The sequence below is a fragment of the Podarcis tiliguerta genome (assembly GCF_965153285.1).
Source record: "Podarcis tiliguerta genome assembly, chromosome: 13".
NCBI classification, from domain to species: domain Eukaryota; kingdom Metazoa; phylum Chordata; class Lepidosauria; order Squamata; family Lacertidae; genus Podarcis; species Podarcis tiliguerta.
This window is the reverse complement of record NC_139546.1, coordinates 16,118,127-16,137,182: the sequence shown is the minus strand read 5'-3', so window position 1 is coordinate 16,137,182 and position 19,056 is coordinate 16,118,127. Positions and strand designations below refer to the sequence as shown.

The 19,056-nt window shown below is 46.0% G+C and overlaps 1 protein-coding gene across 4 annotated transcripts in view; it reads left to right on the top strand.

Moving 5' to 3' along the window:
* LOC310661786 (RNA binding protein fox-1 homolog 1-like) overlaps window positions 1–15,254 on the top strand; it is a 42,498-nt gene extending 27,244 nt beyond the window's left edge. For all 4 annotated transcript variants that reach the window (XM_083408232.1, XM_083408233.1, XM_083408234.1 and 1 more), the window contains exons 6-12: window positions 2,551–2,611; window positions 3,828–3,881; window positions 5,974–6,109; window positions 7,392–7,431; window positions 8,784–8,854; window positions 9,730–9,802; window positions 12,446–15,254. In XM_083408232.1, the coding sequence (XP_083264358.1) occupies window positions 2,551–2,611; window positions 3,828–3,881; window positions 5,974–6,109; window positions 7,392–7,431; window positions 8,784–8,854; window positions 9,730–9,802; window positions 12,446–12,490 (480 nt within the window). In that variant the 3' untranslated portion in view covers window positions 12,491–15,254. The remainder of the gene's footprint in view (window positions 1–2,550; window positions 2,612–3,827; window positions 3,882–5,973; window positions 6,110–7,391; window positions 7,432–8,783; window positions 8,855–9,729; window positions 9,803–12,445) is intronic.
* Window positions 15,255–19,056: the final 3,802 nt, after the last annotated feature.

Here is a 19,056-nt window from a genome sequence, read left to right as displayed (position 1 = left end):
GGGAGTCTTTTTGCAGAGGTATATCTAAAAAAAAAACTTCTGGAGAATCCCCCACAGCCTTAGTTTTAAAAACAATAAAAAACCCCTATCTTTAGTAGTTGTTGTTTTGTTGTGTAGTGTTTTTAATGTTATTTTAGTCGAGTTTATGAAAACTGCCTTGGGACTCATGTGAAGTGTCAGATTTAAGTATAAGCTAAACAAGCTATAGTTTAGGGCCCCACTCTCTTGGGGCCCCCCAAAAAATGTAAAGGAAAAAAAATCTGGATGTACATTTCCAAAATAAAAGATAAAAAACAAATAAAATAAAACCTACAAAGAGCAACAGTGTTTAGTATTGTGTAGGCTCCTATGATGTAAGTAATGGGCCCCAACTGCTAGCCTGCTCCCTAAAATATCGCTGGTTTGCTCAGTTCTATATATAGGGTGCCTACATTCTTCATGTGCAAATGGCTTTAGATACGTATTAGGTCCATAAATTACCATATAGCATATATTCAACATAAAAACCAGCGACAATTTGTTGTTGGCAAAGGACAGCTGGACATATAAAGGGCCCCATTACCTGTAGTAGCTTAGGGCCTCATCAAACCTAAATCTGGCCCTGCTCATGCGGAAGGCAACTCCTTAAATAAATAAGGACTGAGTATGCTCAGTGCATGTGGAGGGACCAGAAAAAATCCAAGTGAGGGGTACAATGGAGTGGTTGGAACAGAAGCACCCCACGTGGCAGCAGTTTGCATGTTCAGACCCAGAGACCTCCCCCCTAAATAAATTCACACATGACTCAAATTTTAGTTTTGGTTTTTGGCAGAATTTAGGCCACAACTTTATTGAGTGGTTGCATAGGCTCTGGTTTGACTAGCTCCCTGCACCCTCGCAGGCAGCGCTGACCCAGGGCACCAGCATAAGGTCAGCCAAGGGTGAACACCTGGGAAAGTGAAAAGCCGGGTACAGACTCTGTTCACCACCCACATGCCCCCCTGGACTCAGGTACGGGCACAACCCCCTCTCAGGGGTTGACCAAACCAAATCCAGTCCCTGGATTCCTTTAATGGAATACCCTTCACATAGGGATGGCGAGAGCGTTCCGCCATCCCTATCACCTGAACCAGAGCCTATCCGCAACCTTACAAGTTGTGATGATTTGTTACGTGGCAGGAGAAACCCAAATGGTAACAGCCAATCAGCTAAGTGGGGAAATTCCTACCGTGCCCCTGTCCCAATGACACACACGATGGCATAGCAAGGTCAAGTGCAGAGCTCGAAAAGCAGGGAGAGGTGGGCGGGTGTTCCGAATGCTCGCGCCGAAAGAGGAAGCTCTGGGTCACATGCATGGGTATAAATAGGTCCCTCGATCCATTTGGACTGCGCCCCATTGGACAGATTGAACCCAACATCGAGGGACCTACCAATCGGGTGTTGTGGCAACCAATCAAACCCACCCGCAACACAGGAGGTGAGCCTCCAGTTCTCACCGCAACACATGCCCTCTTTTAGGGAGGGCACAATTTGTCACAGGCCCTGCTTTTCTTGTTTGTCCACCAGGCAGGATCCTGTATAACTACGTGTGAATGCGCATATGTGCACATGTGAGGAATACCTGGGGTGCTCAGATATTGGACAAGCCTTACCTGCCTGCATCCCCTCTTCTGCACAATGATCAATGGTGCAGAATCCCTGCCCTCACTTGCCTTTGAGCGTGCCAGCAACACCACAAAGGCACAAATAGGCCCTGTTTAGGAAAGCTTTTAATGTTTGATGTATTACAGTATTTTAATATTTTTTTGAAAGCCGCCCAGAGTGGCTGGGGAAGCCCAGCCAGATAGGTGGGGTATAAATAATAAATTATTAGTATTATTAGTATTAGTATTATTGTACTGAATATATATATATATATATATATATATATATATATATATATACACACACACACATATGAATCCACCTTAATTCAAACCCCTTAAGAGCTTTGTCAAAATCATCACTGTGTGGCTATCTATTTACTTGTCCCACTTATCTGAAGGAACAGAAGAAGAAGCTAACAACAAGACCATATAACACCAGTTTTGAAAGACCTACACTGGCTCCCAGTATGTTTCCAAGCACAATTCAAAGTGTTGGTGCTGACCTTTAAAGCCCTAAACGGCCTTGGTCCAGTATACCTTAAGGAGCGTCTCCACCTCCATCATTCTGCCCACACACTGAGGTCCAGCGCCGAGAGCCTTCTGGCGGTTCCCTCGCTGCGAGAAGCCAAGTTACAGGGAACCAGGCAGAGGGCTTTCTTGGTAGTGGCGCCCGCCCTGTGGAACACCCTCCTACCAGATGTCAACTACCAGACTTGTAGAAGACATCTGAAGGCAGCCCTGTTTAGGGAAGCTTTTAATGTTTAATAGGTTATTGTATTTTAGTGTTTTGTTGGGAGCCGCCCAGAGTGGCTGCGGGGACCTAGCCAGATGAGCGGGGTATAAATAATAAATAATAATAATAGTAATTAATTATAACAACTTGTTATGCATGTGGCCTCACTTCCTTCTTCCTTCTCTGATCCAGGTCAACAACGCCACAGCCCGTTTAGTCACCAAGAAACCACCGGCAGCACCAGTGGTGAATGGTATGTAGCAGCTGGAATAAAAATAGCAATAATAAATTTGGTTTATGATTCACTTGCCTCGTAGTAATTCTCCAAGCAGCTTGCACATTTTAAAGAGCATTTTAAAAACAAAAAAACCCACCAATACATAGCTGTAAGTACTATACAATAATCAGAGCCATCTTTCCTGTTGGGCTTACTGGCGCGTTGCACCAGGGCGCAGGCCTCTCAGGGGTGCCCCAGCGAGTGGGGGAGCTGCACGGCTTTGCCGGTGGCCTCCCCTTTCCCTGCACGCCCGCCAGCTGTGCCCCATCAACCATATGGCTGGCGGGCATGCAGCTTGCCTCCCAAGCCTCCGCGGGAGGAGAGCAACTCTGGGAAACGGGTGGGGTGGGGTCCCAGAGGGATCTTTGAACCACGGCGCTGGATATGCTTAAGACGGCCCTGACAATAATCAAAATGTGGGATGCGGGTGGTGCTGTGGTCTAAACCTTTGGGCTTGCTGAACAGAAGGTTGGCAGTTCGAATCCGCACAACGGGGTGAGCTCCCGTTGCACTGTCCCAGCTCCTGCCTACCTAGCAGTTCGAAAGCACGCCAGTGTAAGTAGATAAATAGGTACCGCTCCAGCGGGAAGGTAAACGGAATTTCCGTCCGCTCTGGCTTCCGTTGTTCTGTTGAACCCAAAGTGGTTTAGTCATTCTGGCCACATGACCCAGACAGCTGTCTGTGGACAAACGCCAGCTCCCTCGACCTGAAAATGAGATGAGCGCCACAACCCCCATAGTTGCCTTTGACTGGACTTAACTGTCCAGGGGTCCTTTACCTTTTACCTTTACAGTAATCAAACAACAGACACAATAAAACAGCAGCAAAAACATATACAGTGGTACCTCGGGTTAAGAACTTAATTTGTTATGGAGGTCCATTCTTAACTGGAAATTGTTCTTAACCTGAGGTACCACTTTAGCTAACGGGGCCTCCCACTGCCGCCGTACGATATCTGTTCTCATTCTGAAGCAAAGTTCTTAACCCGAGGTACTATTTCTGGGTTAGCGGAGTCTGTAACCTGAAGCGTCTGTAACCCGAGATACCACTGTAACTTGTAAACAGCAAAATCATCATAATTGGTTCATTAAGGTTAGGGGCAAGACTACCTGGAGATAGACTGGGAAATAGTAATGAAGATTGGACAAGTTTCTCCTCTGAGTCTCTCCTTGTTTGTCTGTGTCCATTTAGGATGGAAGATCAATCCTATGGTTGGCGCTGTCTACGCCCCTGACCTGTACACAGGTAAATCCCCACCTCTTTGCGATTACTTTTCCCTCCTAAACTTCCACCAAGTTCCACATTTCTGCCTTCCTTTCCCACTCACCACCTACCGAAGACCCCAATTCCTGTACGCATTTATTTAGGGCATTTGCTTGGAATCAAGTACAGTGGTACCTCGGGTTAAGTACTTAATTCGTTCCAGAGGTCCATTCTTAACCTGAAACTGTTCTTAACCCTAAGCACCACTTTAGCTAATGGGGCCTCCCGCTGCCGCTGCGCCGCCAGAGCACAATTTCTGTTCTCATCCTGAAGCAAAATACTTAACCCGAGGTACTATTTCTGGGTTAGCGGAGTCTGTGACCTGAAGCGTATGTAACCTGAAGCGTATGTAACCTGAGGTACCACTGTAAGTTCTATTTTATGATCCCAATTACTAACAATCCCACACTAGACTGGCCCTTCCATGACTTAGAATGAGATTTCTGTGATCACTAGAAAGCAATACTAAACAGTCATATGTATAATAACAATAATAATAATAGTGTCAGATATATGCACCATTTGCCTCAGACTCCAAAATTTTGTGGGTTGGCTCTGTGTCTGTTCAGTGTACTTATCTGGTACCAAACCAGAATACAAGGTTTAGCATTTCTAGCCCTGGAGTTTTCTCGTTCATTAGGGGTTCAAGGGGCTGAAGAGCAGAGAGTTGTTTGGCTCTGCCACCCTGCTTTGTGCACAGTGCTTCGCTGCTGTTTATTGTACCTCTAGGGAGGCTTCCCAGCTGAGCTGAAGCAGTCTGTGTTGTCAGGCTGACAGAGATCCAGCTGGAGCATGCTGGGTTTGGTCTTTTTTTTTTGAACGTGTATGTGTATAATTTCCTAAGGCCTCAGGAGTATCAAGACTAGCATTCCTGAGGCGTCTCTCAGCTAGGGATGTGGGGAATCTCATCAATTGCTGCCTCAATTGCTGCAGTTTGCATGTTCGTGCAAGGTAAGGCACTATAAAATCATGCAAGAAGAATGCAACAATTCTTGGCTATCTTTTTTTTCTTTTTCGTCTGCAAACACCAGTGTTTTTCACGTTCTCCTTTCATTGACATCAGCTGGTTAATTCATTGTGCTAGTTTCAGCCACAGTGGAGAATGAGGGAATTGTTGGAAGAAGCTGAACCGTAGAGGAAGAGAAACAGCACTGATTGTGGCGAAAACAGGATGGGACAGAAATGGTTGCCTCCTTATATCCTTAGATTCAACCCTGGCTGAAAATCGCAGTCGTGGCTGAAATTCTTCGGTGGCTTCTCAGAATCCTGTTCTAGGGCTCCCTCTCTCTCTCTCCTTATTTGACAAGTGCTTTGGGCCACCAACTCCTCCTTTAAGTCACCCAATTCCCGTTGAGCTCATGCTCAAGTTTGCCTCCACCTTTTCTGCCCCTAGTGGGGTATGCGCACTCCATTTCCCTCCATTATGGACTGAGCAAGCTCCAGCTGCCTAGACACACTCCCTGGCCTTTGGGGACATCTGTGGAAAAAGCTGTTTCTTATTAGGCAAAGTCCATAGAAGGCCAAAGGACGCGGGTGGCACTGTGGGTTAAACCACAGAGCCTAGGGCTTGCCGATCAGAAGGTCGGCAGTTCGAAACCCTGCAACAGGATGAGCTCCCGTTGCTCGGTCCCAGCTCCTGCCAACCTAGCAGTTCGAAAGCACCTCAGAGTGCAAGTAGATAAATAGGTACCTCTCCGGCGGGAAGGTAAACGGCGTTTCCGTGCACTGCTCTGGTTCGCCAGAAGCGACTTAGTCATGCTGGCCACATGACCCGGAAGCTGTACGCCGGCTCCCTTGGCCAGTAAAGCGAGATGAGCGCCACAACCCCAGAGTCGGGCACGACTGGACCTAATGGTTAGGGGTCCCTTTATCTTTACCTTTACCATAGAAGGCCAAGAATGAGGGCACCTGAATAATCCTGGCACCACGTCATTTCCATTCCTGCTACCCGACTTGAATGTGACTTTTATTGTGGAGAATATTTAGCAAGCTGCTTTGAGAGACTCTCAGGGCTATAAAGTGGGATATAAGTATTGGGAATAAACACATTAATACCCTTCTCCCTCCCATCTAGTGGCGAGCATCCCTTACCCCATGATGGCACCAGCTGCCCTGGCATATCGTGGGGCTCTCCGAGGGCGTGGCCGAGCTGCCATCTATAATCCCATTCGAGCAGCTCCTGCCCCTTCTCCAGTTCCAGCCTATGGCAGGTGAGAGGCGGAGACTGTTCTGTTTGTTTTCATGGGGACAACTTCTCAGTGGCGTAGCGTGGGTTGTCAGCACCCGGGGCAAGGCAGGTAATTTGCGCCCCCTAACCCGTGGATTTTAGTAGGGGCAGAGAGCTGCGAGCGCCCCCCCCAGATGTTGCGCCCGGTGCGGCCGCCCCCCCTGCACCCCCCACGCTACGTCACTGCAACTTCTATAGCCTTAAAAATAGGTCCTGAATTCTGGAGGCTTTGCTAAAAGCCCCCTCAAAATCTTTGCAACAAGCAAATATGTTTTTATTAGATAGGCACAAAGAAAGAGAGAAATGAGCCCAAGTCACTTGGGGACAAGGCCATTGCTGGTATTCGGCCCCCAGCAGATTACACCCGAGAGAATGTGGCCCTTAACAAGGAAAAAAGCTTTGTTATTTCTTTTCTCTGTTCATTTGGAATATTTTAAGCTGCCCTTTATCGTAATCAGTCTCATAGTGGAATATAAAAACCTCAGTCAAGTAAAACAGATGCAAATATAACATTCCACTGAATGCAAGCATGACCAAACTTGGCCCTACAGCTGTTTTGGGACTACAACTCCCATCATCCCTAGTTAACAGGACCAGTGGTCAGGGATGATGGGAACTGTAGTCCCAAAACAGCTGGAGGGCCAAGTTTGGTCATGCCTGACTTAATGGCAAGAACAGGTAAAATGGACTTATTGTAGTTAGGAAAGTATTGAGGAAATGCATTGAAAAGTGCAGAATGAATGGCTTAACAGGAAGGCATATAAACATCCCGTGAAGAAATCTGAATGAATGCAGGCAGATGCTCGTTGTCTTTTAACCTTCTCCTAAAAAAAATGGAAAGTACTTCTCCAAATTTCCTAATCCAGTCTGTCAATGAATCAATCTGTAAAAATTGAGCAAAATTTTATTAAGTTTATTATTTCGTTTATTAAAGTTTATTATCAAGGGGAAGTTTGCACACAAATGTGTATGTTACTGAAAGTAACATGCAAAAAATGCCTTATATTAGCAGAAACGGCTTGGAAAAATGCATACCGTATATTAGGCACAAATGTTTGTATTAGGAGAAATGTGCTTGAAAACACTTTTTTGGGGAGGTGGAAATAGATATTTTTTTAATGCACAAGATGATGCAGAAATAGGACAAACTGAATTTAAGATTAGAACAATAACTAAGAAAAACCCAGATTTATCATCCCCTGTTGATAAGATGGGCAAGGTAGAGGACCATTTGTGCTGATTTTCTTTTTTCTTTTCCCACCTAGTGTGCTCTATCCTGATAGTCTGTATGGCTCTGACCTCTACGTAAGTCTTTACCTGGGTTTCTTTGGGTTTTAGGGTTCAAAGGTCCTGGGTATGTAGTGGCACCAGTTACCTGCGAGTAGAGAAAACAGAGTGGGTTGGGTTCATGGGTTTAGCAAGGCAAAGGTCAAGGTTTTTCTTTGGGGGGGGGAGCATCTCTCAGGGCAGGTGAGCTAGCAAAATAGTGCTGCAAAACTGGCAGGACCCACAAAATTGGGTAGAACGAAGGATTGCCCTGGAAACAAGATGGCATGAGAAATGAGGAGCATGAGGATTTTGCTTTTAGAGGCAAGACCTTTGGTCCATCTACTGCCTACACTGACTGGCCGTGGTTCTCCAAGGTTTCAGGCAGGGGAACTTGGCACCTCTGGGTGCAAAACAGATGGTCTCCCCCTGAGCTACAGCTCTTGCTCAAAGGCTGGGGCAGTGGGGAGTTATGGGTGGGATTTTGGCCTGAAGGAAAAGGGCACTGACCATGTGCAAGTCTGGGTGATCCAGCATGAGAATTGCTCCTGATTTGGGGGTTTCACGTGGGCCTGAAAGAGTGGGAATCCATCCTTTAAGACTGTATTTTATCTATTGAAGAGGTGTCCAGAGACTGTCGCGAATTCCTCGCGGCGCTTTTAGCAGAAACGCTCTGAGTCCCAGGTTTTTCCAGTGCAGTCTTTTTAATGTGAGCTATATACAGGTATTTACAAAAACAGTCCATACAGAGTACCTGCTCCTTAAGGCAAACGAATACTCTCCACCACAGCACCACCATACCACAAGCACAACCACCACAACTTACTGTTAAACAGGCTTTCCTTTTAAAACAGGTGATAGCCAATCACATTAACCACATTCCTGCTGAGTCACTCTGACCCAGCACTTTACAGAGTATTGCATCATCCTGTTGAAGCCTGCAGACTTACTCAGTATCCTGCAAATCCCAACAGAGACTGCATCTTGTGTGGCCATGCACGTGTAGTTAATAAATTAACAGTAATAACAAAGAGAGAGTCATGTACTGTAGAGGTTTTGTGAACTAACATCATGCATAAGACTGTGTGCACAGTGTAGACCTTGTGCAAACATCTGGTAGCTAGGCAGGACTCCGAAATGCAAAATCTGTGCACTAGTGGATGGCCGAGGGGCAAAATTCTTGTGTAAGAAGAAGCAGAAAATAGGCATGGGTTCTCTGTGGGTTGAACTGCGAGGTGAGTTCCAGTGGCTGCTCTTGATCACAATTCAGAAAAGGGGGAAGAAGGTGCATGGAGAAGTCTTTTGTTTTCCTTTGAAGAAATTGAGATGGAGGGGCCTTCAAGAATCATGCACGATGGGCTATTGAACTGAATTGAATCTTTGAATTGCAGGGTTATCCTGCAGCTTACAGAGTGGCCCAGACGCCTGCAGCTGCAGCAACAGCAACAGCTTATAGTGATGGGTAAGTCTGAGACAGGTCGTGTGCCTTGTCCAATGACCCTAGAGCATAGGTAGGCAAACTAAGGCCTGGGGGGCAGATCTAGCCCAATCACCTTCTCAATCAGGCCCGCGGATGGTCCAGGAATCAGCATGTTTTTACATGAGTAGTTATCTCCTGCTTAGACTACTGCAATGCGCTCTACGTGGCTCTACCTTTGAAGGTGACCCAGAAACTAATCTAGAATGTGGCAGCTAGACTGGTGACTGGGGGTGGCCACCGAGACCACATAACACCGGTCTTGAAAGACCTACATTGGCTCCCAGTATGTTTCCAAGCACAATTCGAAGTGTTGGTGCTGACCTTTAAAGCCCTAAAGTGCCTCAGCCCAGTATACCTGAAGGAGCATCTCCACCCCCATTGTTCTGCCTGGACGCCGAGGTCCAGCTCCGAGGCCTTCTGCGGTTCCCTCACTGCTAGAAGCAAAGCTACAGGGAACCAGACAGAGGGCCTTCTCAGTAGTGGCGCCCGCCCTGTGGAATGCCCTCCCATCAGATTTCAAAGAGATAAACAACTACCTGACATTTAGAAGACATCTGAAGGCAGCCCTGTTCAGGGAAGTTTTTAATGTGTGACATTTTAATGTATTTTTTATTTTTGTTGGAAGCTGCCCAGAGTGGCTGGAGAAACCCAGCCAGATGGGCGGGGTACAAATAAATCATCATCATTGGGTTATTTGTGGGGCATAGGAATTTGTTCATCCCCCCCCCCAAAAAATATAGTCCAGCCCCCCACAAGGTCTGAGGGACAGTGGACCGGCCCCCTGCTGAAAAGCTTTGCTGATCCCTGCCCTAGAGGCTTATCTGATTATCTCCTCTCTCGGGTCTTTTGGTTCACAGGTATGGACGGGTCTACACTACTGCCGACCCCTATCATCACACCGTGACCCCCGCCTATGGAGTTGGTGCCATGGTGAGTCACTGCGTTAATGGCCAGGCGTATCGCGTCCCCATCACAGAATCACAAAGCTGGGTGGGCATGGAAGACCATGCGTGCGGAATCACCCGCTGCAAGGCAGGATCAGCTCAGGCGATCTAGTTCCCAGCAATGTAAGCACTGAGCAGGCAGAGTGGAGGAAGTTGCTTCAAGAGCAGCAGTTTAGCTTCAGAAGATAAATGCAAGTGAGGCATTTATCCCCTGGGGATGAGCTGGCTTTTTGGTGGCTGCTTCATAAAAAGGTTGGGAAATGTCTGCCTGTTTGGAGTGAGGGCTGTGCTTTCTGAATTGGCTTTATTTGCCCTTGATGATGTCAGCCTGCAGCCAAACTGGTTATGCAGAATTGCAGTATTGTCTGCCTGTACTGTGATTCGGTTACTGCCCATGTGACTAATAGAGGACAAGGAGGAAGACACAGTGATTAGAAGATTGTGTCTAGCTGCAACAGGGGTAAATAATGAGCTGGGTCCATGTTTGCTGCAGGTAGTTCCTGATGAAATCTGAGGGACTTTGAAGTCATGACTAACTTTTCCCACTGATGTCAATGGGGCCAAGTTTAAGCAACAGGAGTTCTGTGTTCACTTACTTGGGAGTAAGTCCCACTGAACTGTATGGGATATATTTCTGAATACACACATATAGGATTGCCCTGTCATACTAGATTCAACCCATTGTCTGCAAACATGACTGCGAGCAGTAATTTCAGCTTTAGAATCATAGTGGGGGACGATTTGGCTTGGCTATAATTTTTTTAAAAAAAGAGGAAGGAACAAACAAGCAAGCAAGCAAGCAAACAAACAAACAGCTGTTTAATAAACTACCATAATGTAATAATAGATCAAAAGAACACAGCTGTTCATACAAGGGACTAGGAGGCAGTAGGTTTTCCATGAAGGATCAGAAACAGAAAAGCTAAAGTCATTAAAACCAAACTCTGGTGTGCTGTTTTAAGAGAGGACCATCATAGATATGTGAAAATTCTCATCGCAATTCTGGGTGTAGCTTGACTGCGTCCCTGAAAAATTCCCAGCAGATGGCAGTGCTTACCTGTCTATTAAGGGTCTTCTACTTTTTCAAATAACAAGCATGTACAATCCCTCTTCCTTTTGCTCCTATGTGGGATTCAAGTTTCGGTGCTTTGTTTGGCAGCTTAATAAGTTCGGACGGAAATGAAAGAGTGTGTTGAGCTTGAGCATAACGTTATAAATTAGAAATGTCACAGTGTCTGATTTAGCCCAAACCACTGACCTGAGGACAGCCTTGCAACTCCCCAAAGTAGGGTGGTTGGTGGGAATTCTGTATTGCATGTGAAGGGGAAGCCTAGACAGACAGGAAGCGTGGGTCTCTCAGGCTCCCTGTCCTCTGTATCTTCCTTTCAAATAATCTAGAGCTGCAGGCACCTTATTCATTGGGGAAGAGAGCCCCCAAGAGGAATTCTTCCTATCTGGCTCAACTTTCTGTTACCCACCCAAGGTTAAAAAAACCCCCAACAACTTGAGGGTGCCATGGTGCTCACATATGGTGTATTCTCAATTTATGTGGTTGATCTATGAGGGATGAATTGTGTGAGTGTTCCTATCTTTAGGCAGAGAGCTAAAATAGCTTATGATGGTGATCCCATATACCAGTAGGGAATGCTTTCAATAAAGATCCATCTTTAGTTAAAACAGCGCCATCCATGCAGAAGAGGGAAGGTACTGAATGGTTTAGAGAGGGACCCCACAGTTTGTAGAAATGCAACACACACACGGATAGGAGATAATTAGGACTTAGCAGGCTCAGTGGCCATGGAAAACTGACTGGGAGAGAGTGTAGAAAACTGTTGGTGGTGTTGGAAGAAGAATGGAATAACCTGGGGAAAGGGGCATGGCTGGAATACTGAACAGAAGTGCTCTACACTGCCACATTTTGTTGCGGATCCTATGTAATTTCTACAATGCAGACACCTGCACTTTATTTTACTACTACTACTATTACTATATTATTTATACCACGCCCATCTGGCTGGGCCTCCCCAGCCACTCTGGGCAGCTCCCCACGGAATATTAAAAACACGATAAAACATCAAACATTAAAAACTTCCCTAAACAAGGCTGCCTTTACATGTCTTCTAAAAGTCAGATAGTTGCTTATCTCCTTGACATCTGATGGGAGGCCGTTCCACAGGAAGGGCACCACTACCGAGAAGGCCCTCTGCCTGGTTCTCTGTAACCCCATATCTCGCAGTGAGGGAACCGCCAGAAGGCCATTGGAGCTGGACCTCAGTGTCCAGGCTGAATGGTGGGGGTGGAGACGCTCCTTCAGGTATACTGGGCCGAGGCCATTTAGGGCTTTAAAGATCAGCACCAACACTTTGAATTGTACTCGGAAACATAATGAATGCAAATAGACAATTCCCTGCAGAGTTCCCAGTTTAACAATAAAACTGTAGGAGGTACCAGAGGAAGAGAAGAAGATAGCAAGAGGGGTTACATGATGTATAGGCTTTGCTATGGGGAGGTGATGAGGATTAAGAAGTCAACGTAGCTTTGTTTTGTTAACTCCTTCCTGTCTTATTATTTTGACTTTTCCTCCTGTACAACTTTCCCTTCACACGCCTGCTCCCTCTCTTTCCGGCAGGCCAGCTTGTACCGAGGAGGATGCAACCGTTTCACTCCGTACTGAGGGACCAAGCGCTGGCGCTGAGCATCTTGGAGGCACCTGTGAGCTGATGGCACAGGTGGTGGGACCTGGCGCTGAGAACCTTGCGTGTGTTTGTGTGTGTGGTGTATATGTGTGCAAGAGGAAGGCAGGCAGGTGATCAGTGAAGATACCTCTCAACCAGCAGGACACTAATTCTGGGTGACAGTCAAATGACGACAGCTCAGGTGTTTCCTCCAGTCTCTTCAAAGCCTTCGTCGTTACTCACAAATTCTGGCCTCTCCTGTGTTTTGCTGTTGGGCAGAGGCCAGCGGTTGGATGGTTGACACAATTCAGATGCAGGGCAAACTGAAAACGGGCTACCACAGCTAGGTTACAGGATTGGCAAGGTGCATAGGATGAAATCCAGTTCACTTTGCGGCAGTGGGGCAAGTCAGGCCTAGACAAAAGCCATTCCCTGGAGTTCTCTGTGATAGATCAGATCTCCTTTGTGTCCTTCCACCACAAACCAGTTTCAAAGCAGTTTAAATAGTTATGGCGCCTGATTATGGAATCTTGAGGAGGATTGGCGATTCAAGGATAGAATAGTGTATTTCTTCAACCAAGGATATTCAGGCCCTTCGATTTTGGCAGATGGACTGGGGAACTGTGAGAACAAAAACGGATTCCAGACTAGTTTTGGATTTCAATTCGCCTTCACTACAACACGTGCATCAGTTATGGCTTCCCTAAGAATCCTGGGAAGTGTAGTTTTGAAAATGCTGAGAATTCTCTGCTTGTGGTTCCTAAGCCTGTCTTAGGCCACAATTCCCAGGGTTCCCTGGGGTATACCCCCCCCTCGTGTTATAGCTCTGCCATATGGTTTAGCCAGCGGAGGTTCAGAATCATTGGTGCAAGGGGTGGACTTTGGTAATATGGCATCCTGTGCAAGGCCAAAAAATGGCACCCCCAAATTGATCTTCTCAATTCTGGATCTTCTCAGTTTTGCACCCCCTTGGCTTGGCACCCTGTGCAGGGGATCTGCCTGTACCACCCTAAATCTGGCGCTGATCTGTCTCTGTCTGTCTCTGGAGTTCTCCCCTTCCTTTCTCATTCCCTGTCCTTTTCCTCCTCTTTGGTTGCTCTTTTATAAATATATATTTTCTTCATTCTGCACTCATACTGTATTCTTTTGTGCTCTCCTGTACTTCTGATCTGCTTTGGGTATCAGCTCATGATAGGTAGCGGCTCAAGCCAGCCTCTTACTTTTCTGTGAAAACTTTGAGACTATTTTTTTATCAAAGCCAGGGGTAAATCACAGTATATTTTTATAAATATTACTTCCCTATTTTTTATTTTGTGAATCTATCTACAGTGGACCCTCCAGATTCAAACTTAATTCATTCTGGGGGTCTGTATGTACCCCAAAAAGTCTGCATCTAGAGGTGCTGCCTCTGCGCATGCACGCAGAATGCTTCTGTGGATGCGCAAAGCACACAGAGTATACACTTCTGGGTTTGCAACATTCACAACCCAAAAGTTAAGTTACCTGAAGGTAATGTAACCCAAGGGTCCACTGTATATCTAATGGCCATGATGCAGCAAAATGGCTTTGTGTGCAGGGCTTAGTAGCAGAAGTTTTCCTTGCACAGAAAAAGCAAATGAACTCAAGTAGGGGTTCTATGCCACGTGAACCTGTTCAACAATCAGGCGCTGTTTTGCAGGACCCTCCTGTGCACATCATATTGTGCAACAGTTTTGCATATCTGTGCATAGAGAAGGATGTGTGCGCACGCACATGTATGTATATATTCACACATTCTTCTAGATCTCAGCCAATGCTGCATCAAACTTAGGTTAGACACTATTCCAAGTCTCATTGATCTGAATGTGCTCAATGGTTTCCCATTCAAATCCATAGGACTTGTACCTAATTTTGCCTGGATTTCCCCCTAAAAAATAAAATAAAAAGTTGTTGTTTTTGAGGGCTGGGGTTTTGACTCATTCATTTTTTAAAAAAACCAAACCAAGCTGGGAATGTTTATAGCTGGAAAAGAAATTTTGATATTTTAAAAATGCAAAAGAGACAATCCAAAAAGAAGTCCTGGAAACTGATAACACAAGGAGTTTCTGATGAAGCAAAAGGGCATTAAAGAACTCAGTGCAGAGTGGAAGCCTAAGGAATGTTAAAGGTAAAGGTAAAGGGACCCCTGACCATTAGGTCCAGTTGTGGCCGACTCTGGGGTTGCGGCGCTCATCTCGCTTTACTGGCCAAGGGAGCTGGCATACAGCTTCCTGGTCATGTGGCCAGCATGACCAAGCCGCTTCTGGTGAAGCAGAGCAGCACATCAAAACGCCGTTTACCTTCCTGCCAGAGTGGTACCTATTTATCTACTTGCACTTTAATGTGCTTTCGAACTGCTAGGTTGGCAGGAGCAGGGACTGAGCAATGGGAGCTCACCCCGTCGCAGGGATTTGAACCGACATTCTGATCAGCAAGCCCTAGGCTCTGTGGTTTAACCCACAGCGCCACCTGTGTCCCAAGGAATGTTACGAGGCAGTTTAAAAACAGAACAAAGACAAAACTGGAGTGTATCTCAGCAGCTAAATCATTTTCCTCTGAAGGATGCTGAACCCAAAGCAGAAGCCATTTCTGTTTCTAGCAATTTGCTTTCCACGTATTTCTGGGCTTCAGTGTCTAGCAGTGCCTGTTCACAGTGCAATATCTCAGGGAAACCTTTCTATATAGATGCTTGTTCTTTTTTTCACTGTTTCCTTGTTACTGTAATAAAATCCTGATTCTGGCTAATTTCTTTTACTCTGCCTCTTTTACTTCCTTCTCCTTCTCCTCTTCCGCTTCCTCCTCCTCTGTTGCTGTTGCTGACTACTTCCTCTTGTCTGGAATGAAGGCCACATCCAAACCAAACATTTAAACCTTTTTAAGAGTCGTGGCTTCCCCTAAAGGATCCTAGGAACTGTAGCTTATTAAGGAGATGAAATATACTCAGAGTCGCAAAGTGATTTCATGCTCTTTATTCAGCTCATAGTGGTGAGGAGGAATGAATGAATGTCCCCTCAAAGTATCTGCTTTATATACATTATTTACACAATGGGCTGCACATGATTGGCTAATTCTGGAATTCTACTGTAAGCCAATCAGGTTGTGAATTCACTTATATCTGGAGCATGATTGGGTGGTTCCTGCCAACCAATCATACTGCTGCATTGTTCTAGGACCAATCAGACTGCTGCATTCTGAATCCTATTGTTCTAGGACCAATCAGACTGCTGCAGTTTGGATCCTATTCAACTCAGTACATAACAGGAGAGTTGTTTGAAGCGCCCCCCCCAACAAACTACAGTTCCCAAAATTCTTTGGGTGGGGGAAGCATGACTCTTATACGACTTTAAGAGTGCTTTGAATGTATGTTAAGGATGTGACTGAAGACTTGCTTGCTTTCAGCTCCTAACTGGCAAGGGTGTTTAGTGAAGGACAGGAGCAAAGCAAGGCTGGAGTTAACTGAAAAGCACAGCTGTTGGTGCCTTCATCCCACCCTTTGCCTCTGGTTAAATAGGCCTGGTAGGTTTTTTTTAAAAACCCTGCCAAACCTGTTTGTTCACAGGTGACAGTGGAACAAAAGAAACTTGCATACACCATAGTAAGCGATTCCTCTCTCAAAACTACTTTGACTTGTTTTAAGCGTGTTTTGCCTGCCTTGAGCCTAAGAATAGTTGATTACAGGGGTCGAGCATGGAATACAGGATCGTGAACTTCCCTGCTGGTCTTTGGAGAGGGGTAATCTGGGTCACCCAACCCCACTGGTGAAACGGAACGAGGTTGGTTGCATTTTTGTAACTTGCAGTACCGTGGAGCCTGGATTTCCCTCTAGCCAGAGTGGTTTGTATGTTGCCCTGGGCAAGTGCTGAGGCTCAGCATTCAGCACCCTAAACCTTTGCTTCTTAGAAACTAAGTTCCTCATCGTTGTGACTGTGATGCTTGAATGCATGTTAGCAGCGCCTGTGGAAATTGCAGAAAGCAGAGATAGGATTTGAGAAAAGAACAGCCGTACGTTGGATCTCAAACAACTTGGCTCCCGAACAAATCGCCTCCCAAATGATCGAAACCCAGAAGTGAGTGTTCTGGTTTTTGAACGATTTTCAGAAGCCAAACGTCCGACGCGGCTTCTGCAGCTTCCAATTGGCTACAGGAGCTTTCTGCAGCCAATCAGAAGCTGCACTTTGGTTTCCAAACGTTTTGGAAGTCAAACGGACTTCCGGAACAGATTCCATTCGACTTCCAGGGTACAACTGTAGGCCTAGGGTGGGATTCTGGTACTCTTCCCCAGTTCCTTGTCCCAAGATTCATTTAAAAAAACAAACAAACAAACACACACAGCACAGCACACATCCTCTTGACTATAGCCTTTAATGAGAACTTAATCTGAGTTTCTTTAGTGGGCAGAACAGGTGGCCTGAAATGATGCGGTTTTAATGGGGAAGCTATCCAGTGCATAGCTTCCCATAAACTTAACAGGATTTGCCTTTTCAAGGAAGGAAGGAAGAGAAATGGCTCCTTAGTGCTTTGCCAGAATGGGGGCTTCCTCAGTGCCTTGCTTCCTGCTGCTTACTCTTCTCTGCTCATTCACCCCACAATTCCCTCCTGTCACCTTTCAGCATCACTGCTTGCCCCAGATCTTGCTGGAAAGTCAAGCTAAAGGGTCTTGGGCCACAAAAGACTTGGTCTGGTTCAACATACGCAGCTGGATGAAGAGGTTGGGTGGTGTGGTAGGGCCCAGACTACAGCTGGGGGATACCGAACGTTGCCCTTTCAAAAATAAAAGCTAATTCGTGCATGTAGAAAACCAAAATACAAGGAAGAAAGATTCTAGCCCAGCCCTTTGCTTACTGTGGCACATCTGCATTTGCCTTCCACTGAGCTTTTCTGCCTCCTTGGCCACTTACTCTCACGCTCCTTTGCTTGTCTGCTCTCCCTCGAACCCCTGTCGCTTGCTCGCAAACGCTCCTTTCTCCTTTCCTATCCTGCTCCCTGTTTCTCTCTTGCATTCTGTCCTGCATGCGATTTTGCTTCTGTCCTCTTTTTATTGCTTAAAGGTAAAGGTAAAGGGACCCCTGACCATTAGGTCCAGTCGTGACCGACTCTGGGGTTGCGGTGCTCATCTTGCTTTATTGGCCGAGGGAGCGGGCGTGCATCTTCCAGGTCATGTGGCCAGCATGACTAAGCCGCTTCTGGCAAACCAGAGCAGTGTACGGAAACGCCGTTTACCTTCCCACCAGAGCGGTACCTATTTATCTACTTGCACTTTGATGTGCTTTCGAACTGTTAAGTTGGCAGGAGCAGGGACCAAACAATGGGAGCTCACCCCATCGCGAGGATTCAAACTGCCAACCTTCTGATTGGCAAGTCCTAGGCTCTGTGGCTTAACCCACAGCCTCACCCGCGTCCCTATTTATTTCTGATTAAAATTAGACATGATATGGGAGGAAATGGGAAGGAGGGAATGCCTTAACCCTGTTTCATCTGCCTCCCCCCTTTTTTGCTTGAAGTCACCCCCTTCTGTTTGTCCGCTCAGTGGGGGTGGGGAATACTATTTCCCCCCCTGCAGGGAGAAAAGCAATTTGAAGGCGGGTGGTTTCTGATCAGGTTAATAGTCTGGAGGGAAACAGATTAAGCAGTCCCTGCACATTGCCATCCATTTCCCCACTTAAACTCACAGCCTCCCAAGGTTACCTTTATATATTTAAAATACTGGGGGGAAGACAAGTGGGGCAGCTAGGGCTTGACCTTAGGGCCAAAGTCCAGGGGGCCTCCAGATGACCACCTGAGAATGGGAGATGATGGGGAGAGAGGGAAGGAAGGCTGGTATCAGCAGCTGAGCAAGCATGGACATGGCAGGGCCCATCAAGGCTGATAGTGGTGTACCTGGCATCATTTTTTCCTATTTTTTAAAAAACACATTATAGTCAGAGTGGTGGACCGGGCATGTACATGGTCACAGATGCCCATTTTTATTACTACATTTACTTCAAAAATATACCGTATTTACACGAATCTAATGTGCCATCGAATCTAATGCGTGCCTTAATTTTCAAAACCTTGACACCCCAAAATGTATTTGCTGGCGAATGTAAATGCACCATCAAATCTAATGTGCACCCTGATTCAATCAATCAGTCATTTATTGTGTTTGGCTAAAAGCCATTACAAATTCAATTACAGATCCAGCAAGTCCATTAAAAGCTGTTAAAAGAAATCCAGAGGTATACATCCACTTACAACAAGTCAGTATTAATGAATTGCCTGCACAGTCTACAGCATTGTCTTTTATACAGCTAGCACAAATACTTTGGGCGGCTTTAGCAACCAGGGCTGTTTTATATGCGACAAGTGGATCTTTTTTGCGACATTATTTAGCCAAAAAAAGTGTGCATTGCATTTGAGTAAACACAGTATTATCCTTTTCTACAGCAAAATTGTGCCCATTCCCAAATATTTAGCAGTAGAAGCAAACACCATTTATTTATTTGTTTGTTTAGTGATGATGTTGCTAAGATTTAAGTCAGTTAAAAATGTGAAACTGCACGTTCTCAAG